Source organism: Phycodurus eques, chromosome 2 (genome assembly GCF_024500275.1).
Source record: "Phycodurus eques isolate BA_2022a chromosome 2, UOR_Pequ_1.1, whole genome shotgun sequence".
NCBI lineage: Eukaryota > Metazoa > Chordata > Actinopteri > Syngnathiformes > Syngnathidae > Phycodurus > Phycodurus eques.
In genome coordinates this window covers 12,010,122-12,020,169 of record NC_084526.1, presented here as the reverse complement: position 1 = coordinate 12,020,169, position 10,048 = coordinate 12,010,122, and the positions used below count along the sequence as shown (strand labels likewise).

At 37.6% G+C, this 10,048-nt stretch overlaps 1 protein-coding gene across 1 annotated transcript; it reads right to left on the bottom strand.

Annotated features, from left to right (window-relative positions):
* Nucleotides 1–1,330: 1,330 nt before the first annotated feature.
* Nucleotides 1,331–9,328, bottom strand: LOC133397048 (keratinocyte-associated protein 3). Its single transcript, XM_061667472.1, has 6 exons — nt 9,221–9,328; nt 7,584–7,768; nt 6,155–6,214; nt 5,868–6,065; nt 3,383–3,517; nt 1,331–3,263 (listed from the first exon to the last, which is right to left on the bottom strand). The coding sequence occupies exons 1-6, from the start codon at nt 9,231–9,233 to the stop codon at nt 3,192–3,194; spliced, it is 663 nt and encodes a 220-aa protein (XP_061523456.1). The 5' UTR covers nt 9,234–9,328; the 3' UTR covers nt 1,331–3,191.
* Nucleotides 9,329–10,048: the final 720 nt, after the last annotated feature.

Genomic DNA, 10,048 nt, shown 5'->3' with positions numbered 1-10,048 from the left:
CTCGACATGAACGCGCACGCCCCCACTGGAGTGGACACACGACGTGGAAGCTTGTTTGCCTTTAGGTCCATATTAAAGCTACATTCTTTAAAAAAAAAAAAAAAAAAAAAAACATGTTATCAATATTAAAAATTGCGCAATATCAACTGTGGTGAACTGTCATGGTCAGCAAAGCCTTCTCTACTGGTCTAAAAACTTTCTGAAGCACCAACATTTACAACTAAAAATCTAATATTTGGTCCATGAAATTGTATTCTATTTCATTGTATTCTATCCATTTCATCACAATTCTGTTGGCTGCACCGCTACTACAATGTGTATGATTTTTTTTTTTTTTTTGTCCAATCATATTTCAGCCTCTCTGTGCTATCTGCACACATTAATACGCGAGATGTACAGGGAAGAATACAACACCAGGGCACGGCAGAAAAAGGTACGCTCGGTTGCTACCGTACTTTCTGATTAGTATTTGATTGCTTTACATTTATGGCATAGAAGTGTTGTTCATGTTTACTGAAATTATGACTTGGAAATGTCGGTTACAATTACAACTTATCCTGTTGAAAATGTAATAGTTGTCTATTTCAATTTCTCAAAGTAACATAACTAATTACATTTTGATGAGCTTTCTTAGTTTGGAATGAATGCATCAACAAGAACCTTGGTGGCTTTCCTCAAAAAAAAAAAACAAAAAAAAAAAAGTGGATCAAAAGCATAAATCATTATTTTGGAATTTCATATGAAAACCCAGATAAGCGAATGTTCCATAAAAAAAGTAAAAAATTACACAGATGAAACTGTTCAAAAGTCAATGTTCTTTTGTGTTCAGAACTGTAACTGTGAGTTTCAAAATCTCAGACAAACTAATATATTGCACCACAAGGTGGCACATCCAGGTCATATGCGGAAAAATATGTCATGTTTAGGACTACAGGAGAATAGCACATGACCAGGGAGAGCCAATCACAAGCGTCAGCTTTAGAGCGCGTAAGTGTTGAGTTTACATTATTTTATTAATTTTCTCTCTATGCGATTTTAACCACTAGTTTATTGTTCAGTGTCCTTAGATTTCTTAAAGGTGCTTGAAATGAAATGTATTATCATTATTATTATCAAGTCATATGAAAAAAATGAGATTTTGTGGTTATTTTTCAAACTTAACTAAAATTGTAATTATGGAAATTTCCAAAAGCAACTGTAGTTTAATTACACATTTTCTCCCAGTCATGCAATGGATTACAATTACATACATTTTGTAATTTATTAAATTAGGTAATCTCGGTACATGTAATACATCGTTTCCCAATTGACATTGCCGGCATATGAACGGAATTATGTTGTAAACTGAGCTCTACCAGATCTAATTAGATCGGTGGATGTAGAATTTTGTGCCTTTATAAATTATATATAGTTTCGTATGTCAGCAAAAACTTGGTTTAGTTAAACATAACATATGCTTCCAAGACAAGTAATGGTGGAAAAAAATGCTTAAAAAAATGTTTTTTTATTGAAATGATCCAACAGCAGCAACAACAGGAGCTGTCTTTTGACTGAAATCAAGAATGCAAATTTGAAAAACTTTCAAATGTTTCCTTTAGCCTGCCATCATCTTTAATTCTATGTCAGTCCAGCATAGCAAATACATTTCAAAATTAATGCCCTGTATTTACACTCCAATTTTCAAGAGGTGAAGTTTTGAGAAAATGATCATTGGGCATGGCATGGGCCTCACAGACCTGATTACTGAGTGATTGTATCAGGCAGCACAATGTCAATATTTATCCCTCACACAGTCAGGATTAGCGTTGCGTGCTATGATTCCCTTCCACACGATTGAGCACAGCACTAGATTAACCGTTTCATGGGTGATCTGATGTGATCCTCTCTGTCACTGGGATGTAAGTGTGTATGTGTGTGTGTGTGTGTGAATGTGAATGCTAAGACTGCTGCCCCACATACTGGTTGAACCTCTCAACATGAAAAACTGTTCAGCGAGTACAAAAATGCACTCAACGTCATGACACACTATCTTAGTCATTTGCTCATGCCAAAATTAAACTATGCGGGGTAAACATAAAAAAAAAATAATAATAATCTTTCGACTTGCTCCGTCTGGGATGGGCATAATAATACATTAGTTGATCGTTAAGATGTCCATTGATTGTGTGGAACTGATAATGAAAATTGGCTAAATGGAGTGCACTACTAGACTTCAACCCAGAAAAGGCGATGTTGATTCAGACTATATTGTTTGCTGTTCAAAGAAGACCAACATGACGTCATCTCATCTAGGAGGCGAGGTTCACCCTGGACTGCTCGATTCCTTCATTCCATTACATACAAAAAAATAATCACTTAAACTCATTCCATTAAAAATAAAAAATAAAATAAGTTAATTAATCAAATTGCCTATCCAAATTTCTGTCCCAAAAAATATGTCAGAACTAAAACATTTGCTAAGTGAAAACTTGGAGGAACAGGCCTTTCTGTCTTTGAGTGTTTTTTTTCCCCTTTCCTTTTAAACAGATTTAATAATTTCGTAGTTAATATAATCAACACACTTTTGGTTAAATAGTGAAATATGACATGTTTCTGCTTAACCAAATTTTCCAATAAATCATCTCCAATTAGTGCAATTTAATCAGTCAAAGGTATTTTGTGTCAGTCTCGTTCATAAAGCTATCAGATATTAATGAAACATTACATAATGTTTTGCAAAAAAAGTATGCTCCAGTCATGGCTGGTTTACAATCCTCAAGATAACGTCTTTTGAATGCAACTCAAAATGCAAAGGGGTGGTTCAGAATGTACTGTACACTAATAATACTAAAAACAGAGTTCTATTTTGATAAATGTAAAAACAAAAATTAAATAATTAAATAATTTAAAGAAAAGCTACAAAAACAAAATACTTACACTTGATGTCAAAATGTACAAAATGTTCCTTCATATTGAACAGCACTTTCAGCATGAAATGTTATTGACTAGTCAAAGCAAACTCACCAGAGAGCATAAACAGTCCTACTGTGACTACTTGAATACTATGTATGAAAAACTTGCATTTAATGAATGCATTTGGTCTTGGTCGGGTTCAACGAAATAAATCAGCCCACTCATATCAAAACTATATCTTCTTTAAGATTTAAGGATGGGAAAAGAATGGAGTGTTGTACTCCCAGCGTTTTGTTGCATCAGGCATCTGGGTTGACGTTTTGGCCAATCAGGCGCGCGCTGTGTGGCGAGCTCTCGGCCCTTTCCTCCATCTGTGAGAGAGGAACGATGAGGAACTCCAAAGTAAATGTGTGAGAAAACAAATAATGGACAGTACTTTACAACCTTTGCGAATCGCTGCTCACACCAACAAGCACACACATACACACACCTTTTCTTTGTAGTAGGTTTTTCCGCAGGCCAGCAGGCCCCGGAGAGTCAGTCCTACGATGAAGCACCATACAGACAGGCCACACTCTGCAGCTGCCAACACAGCACTGGGGAACCATATTGCCAGGGTGGTGTCCTAAGATGTAAAACAAATAATAATTTCCAATGTATTCAGCAATTATATAATCAAATACATTTAAAAAAAATTATCAATAACATTGATTATATCCATCCATCCATCCATTTTCTGAGTCGCTTCTCCTCACTAGGGTCGCGGGCGTCCTGGAGCCAATCCCAGCTGTCATCGGGCAGGAGGCGGGGTACACCCTGAACCGGTTGCCAGCCAATCGCAGGACACACAGGAACAAACAACCATTCGCACTCACAGTCATGCCTACGGGCAATTTAGAGTCTCCAATTCATGCATGTTTTTGGGATGTGGGAGGAAACCGGAGTGCCCGGAGAAAACCCACACAGGCACGGGGAGAACATGCAAACTCCACACAGGCGGGGCCGTGTGGAGTTGGCTGACGCTCTAACCAGTCGTCCACCGTGCCGCCCATTGATTATATAACTAATGTTTTTATTTTATTATTTAAAATACACCTATTAAACAATTAATAATGTGAATGAATAAAAAAATAAAGACAAAGATCATTTCTTCATCCTGTGAGAGAAATGAAATATAATTAATTTAATATAAAAACAAATACAAAGACGGCATTGAGGAGGAATTAAGACATTTAAATCTAATCCAACCATAAAGAAACAAACAAACTTAAGGTCAAGATGTTGCTATGTGCCAAGTAATAAATCTAGAGTAATATTTGTAGAATCAGCGTAGTAAAACATTAATACAGTTTTACAATTTTTATCAACCAATTGGAGAAAAAAAACTAGATTAATACCACAAACAGGACTCTTGACCATGTAAATGCTTGGTGGGTGTGATTCAAGAACAATGTTGGTGAGTGACTAATTACATGTAACAAGGTTATGTAACTTAATTAGAAAATCTATGCAATTGTCATTTATTACATGGGGGACAAATGCATAATTAAATTACAGTTGCTTTTGGAAATTTCTATGATTACAATTTTAGTTACATTTGAAAAATAGCTGCAAAAGCTCAGATTTTATTTGATTTTTTCCCATATTATTTCCTCCTTCTAAAGCCGATGCTTGTGATTGGCTCTCTCTGGTAATGGGCTATTCTGGTCTCAAACATGACATACTTTTCCAAAAATGACCTCGAAGCGCCACCTTGTGGTGCAATCTATACATTTGTCTGAGATTTTGAAAATATTTCTACGGTTTTAATCCACTTTTTTAGAGGAAAAATCCAAGGGTCCTCTTGATGCATTCATTAAAAATTAAGGAAAATAACCAAAATGTAATCAAACATAATTAGTTATATTAATTTGACAAAGTAATTGAAATACATAATTGCAATATTATTACACTGTCAACAGGGTAACTTTTAACCAACTACATTTCCAAAGTAATCTTCCCAACACTGTTAAAGAATGGAGTGGGTCGTATGTGGCCCATGTGCACAGGTGGGTAGAGTAGCCAAATATTGTACTCAAGTAAGAGTACTGTTACTTTAGAATAACATGACTCAAGTAACAGTAAAAAGTAGTCTTTTTATTTTTTAAATCAGAGAATGAACATCAAATAAAATAACAATATATGGGAGTCGACACACACCTGCCACCATTTAAATTTTTAACAGCCCAAAAAGCAAACAACACATGCACTGGGCCGTACAGAAACATGATTTGCTTTATTCACTTAAATGACTTCATGAAGAAGCTGTTTGCTGACCAGACTTAGTGATTGTGTGTGTGCGCGACACCATAAGACAGGGCTAATGTTGCCATATCCACTGCCAAAACAACAATAGAAACATCTGCAACTTAGCGCAAGTTTTCTTCACAAGTTAGAAGTGGGCTGAAATATACACGTCTGGCCAGTGACCAAACTATGCTGCATATTAAAGCTGTTGTTTTTTTGGAGTCTGTAAAGTAAATACACTCGAGCGGCTGCCGCCCACCCCCAGAATGAGTCATTTTGATTGGCTTGCGAAGGCTACGTGCACGGTCACGAGACTGCCTTGTGTTGTCTGATTGGTGAATTGGAGTCAAATGACATTAGTGACCACGTTGGATTGACGGAACGGGCGCCTTATGCTGAAGTCGAAGATGGATGTTAAAAATAGACACGCACACGCAAGAATGAATAAATAAAAGTAGCGAACGGCCTGTCGATCATTGTTACGGAGTGAAAGTATTGATCCTTCTTCACATAAATACTCAAGTAAAAAAAAGTAAGGTGCATTTAAAGTACTCTGGCAAGTACAGTTTATCAAAAATGTTACTTGAGTAAATGTAATGGAGTAAATGTAGCGCGTTACTACCTACCTCTGGTTTATATGCTATGCATTCTTCTCATAATCATATATTGGGAGGAGAGTTAAGACTCACATAAATGCGTGTGGTGTCGAACGGGCATTGTGCGCTGACAGGAGAGCGAGCGTTGGCGGGGACCACTGTGTCGTTACACCCTCGCATCAGGCCCTGACCGTTGTGGGCGACCGTCACACCGACGGCCAACAGGAGGCCCACGCAGCACGCCGCTGAGAGCAGGGCGTTCAGCAACGAGGCTAACAGAAGTCCAATGTGCTGTGAACACACAAAGGCAACATCTTAAATGTGTGATAATGGGTACCAATCAGTGCAGGATGTGATTCAAGGTGACCTGAAAGTCTTACCAGCTTAAATATGCGAAGGTTCCTCGACACCACAATAGCGATGATCCCAGTGGCAATGCTCTGAAACAGGGAATCACAAACAGTCTCAGCTTCATGAGTGTGACTTTAAAGCTCAGTCATATATTCATGTATATGTAAGCTATTGTATTTGTTTTATTGAAATGTTTTAATTGATTAGAAGTTATTCGGTAAGTGTTTGTTTAATTTCAACCCCCACCCCCGGCCAGATACCCACCACCCCGAATACAGTAGATTAAATAAACAAATACATTATGTGGTGTGTTTTAAGTCTTGAGGGGGTCTCTCTCTTTTTTAAACATCCCTTAAAATGTTAAAAATCTGTACGTGTACACCATTTAAATGGTCTAATCCCAGAATATGTTACTTGTTTTTTTTCTAAAGTGGGCTTTATTGTTTAGCTAAACCCACGCATGACAACTGGGTTGAAAAGAACCAACAATACACAACAGCACAGTCTTACAGACGTGTAGCAAGTGCAAACTTCTGTAGCAAAGAGAAACTGCTCATGTGAGGCGGTTATGCATGGACCTTGGAAGTAACATTTCTCTGCAAACAATTAACGGGCACTGTGTTTAATCAAATAAAGGCCTGCCCGCAAATAAATGCCTTCATTTAAATGAACTTTTGCATTTCAGTGAATAAGATTACCACTCTGCACTATGTGCATATCTGTTGGTGACTAATACTGGCCTCTCATGTGCTTGTGAAGCATCTGCACCATTTGCACAATTGACAGTGTTCCATATTATCGCACTACTAGTCACTTTAAACTGCTTAAATTTCTCAAAGTCTCTGGCTGTCTGTTGTTGTACTAGAGCGGCTACCTTGTGTGTTTTTGATATACTTGGCAAATAAAGATGATTCCCAAGAAGCCGCTTTCCACCTCTCCTTCGTCTTCGACTCACAGTAACTGAATTTCTCTAGTAATAGTAACTCTATTAGAATAAATATGGTAAACATTGTGTTGCATCATTTCCGACATGCTCTCTCAATCATTACAACCACATATTTTTGTTTTGATTGTTCTCAAATTGTTTTGTAAAGGATTTGTGTGGCCTGTAGCTTTCAGTACATTTGATCAGATTTGTCTCTTATTTAAAGCATGTTGAAATGCCTTATTGTATAAGACTGGTTACACGAATAAACTTGCCTTTTATTACCGCTGCACGAGAGACAACTGATACTATACTATCTTTCATTACGGTGGGTTATTGTGCGATTGTGATTACTTTCTGTTTAATGTGGCAGCACAATGTAATGGAGCACAGTAACTGTATTGTAAAGCCCTGCCCCCCCCCCCTCCCCTCCCACTAAATGCACTGGAGCAAAACACATTAAACAGGAAAAGTTCATCTCCTTATTGTTGCAGTGATTTTGGAACAATGCAGGAATTAATACTTGAACTCACCAGCAGACCCGAGGTGACAGAAATGATGTTAGTCGCTGTGTATTCTGTGGTGACCTGTTGGCTGGGTTTGGAAATGTGTCGCAGGACACTGCCATGGACGATGGCGCCAAGGATGAAGTTAATATGGCCCACCAGGATGAGCGCTAATCCCTTTTTCATCAACCTCCTCGGCCCCTTTTCCTTATCTGCATATATAAGACATGCCAAATGTGCTTACAATGCACATTTCAAATGACTAACAACAACAAAAGAATCATCTTTTATTTGTGTACTGTATTTTGAGGCTAAACACTCATCAGAATCAGAATCATCTTTATTTGCCAAGTATGTCCAAAACACACAAGGAATTGGTCTCCGGTAGTTGGAGCCGCTCTAGTACAACAGACAGTCAATTTACAGAACACTTTGGAGACATAAAGACATTGACAAAAAACAATTGTGCAAAAAGATGCAGAGTCCACTAGCACTTAGAGCAGTTCGAATGACTAATATTGCAATAGTCCGGTGCAATGACCATTGTGCAAAAGGCGCTGAGACTTCAAGGAGTGTATGCGGTTTAAAGTGACGAGGAGTGCGATCATCTGGGACAATGATGGTTGTGCAAATGTTACAGATACTCCTCAATCAGTGTGCAAATGGAGCAGATGGCCCCATCACAGACCCAAACACAAGAGCTGAATCAAATATTGTATCTTTCTAGCATATATAAAATCATTTTCAGTTTTGGGTGACATCATACTGTCTGAGCAGCCTTCTCATTTTTTTTAAATGACTATTTAAAAAAAAAAAAATTGTACCTCTGTTTAAATCCTTAACATTCACCAGGAATATGAAAGTAATTTTGCTGCTTTGATTGACAGCCTGAGAGGTACTAAAATAAAAAATAAAACAAATGAAAAACAAACACTATACAAATAAAAACAATATTTAAAAATACATATTACATTAATATATTCATTTAATAATAGGTTAATTATTGTAGTTTGCAATTGTGCAGAACAGTGATTCTCAAAGTGAAGTACCGAGGTAGGAGTATGCAAAAGATTCACTGCCTAAGTACAATTCAGTGGTATTCAACTTTTTAGTACAATCCATTTGCGTTTAATTTAATCATTGGGCTGTAAAAGAACTGCACTGCTGAGGGGGAGACGTGTACAGTGCTTCTAAGTGGTCCTAAGGCATTGGAAAACAAAACAACAAATACATGAAAATTTGAAGACGAGTGACTCACCGTTATCTCCCCTTCGAAAGTAGGCCAATTATTTTACATGAATCCACACGTTAACACCGAATTACAAATGAGATGTGAAGGTTTTACCACAGTGAAGCTTATCTGTTTTCACAGCCTTTGCAGTCTCATTGACTCCCCTGACGGCGGACTACTTTTTTCATCGGATGACTTTCACGTTCAATCATCTGTGCCTCGGAGTACGGTAGTAATAGCAGACGGACCAGAATCAATGATATTGTATACAAACACGTTATAAAGCGGGTAGAATCCCTGTACCTTTATTGACCAAAACTGTCATTTTACCGCAGCAGGCCTGTATTGGCAAAAGAGCGGCAAAATAAAACAATACCGAAACCGTAGAAAGCGATAATACATAGCTGGTGTGTTTGACTCGACAATAACTCACCAAAAATGCACATAGCTGCTTCGTCAGGTGTTTCCTTTTGAATATAAAATAGAGTAATGACACGTCCCGAGTTTACTGGCGACTTTTCCCACCAGCTTCCTCCAGTGAGCGTCCACTTCCGGTATTACGTCACAGTACCCACCTGACGCTTACCTGTTGAAAGATAAGGCACACCTGCACAGTCGTGTACACGTGCACTACGACATAGCGCTGTAAAAACCGAGCGTCATCATCTTTGGAATGGCACACTTGAGTTGCACAGGTCAGGGGTCCGACATACGACGTTACGAACGGAACCACCGTTTTCATGCGTTTCAGTATGTGTGTGTGTGTGTGTGTGTGTGTGTGTGTGTGTGTGTGTGTGTGTGTATATATATATATATATATATATATATATATATACACACACACATATATATATTTTTTTTTCTAGATCAGTGGCTCTCAAACTTTCTACACCAAGTACCACGTTAAAAAATACTGAGCTGTCCCAAGTACCACAATCATGACCAACATTAAAATTAAGTAAAGCAGTAGGCTTAGTGTTAATCAAAAACAAGACAGCATTTATACCTAAACAGTAACATAAAATATTGCAAGCCACTGTAACATTTTATGCAGTTGAAACTCAGGAAAACAAAACTGCAGCCTACTTACTAACGATTCCACTCAAATGTATTGCACATACAAGTTAAACTAAAATTGTACCGAAATAAATTTAAAAACAAACAGTTCTTAATGAACAAATTCAAATGTATAGAACTTCAAAGATAATTACAACTGTACTTGGGCACATAAAGGCCTAGATATTTCTTCTGTACAAATATA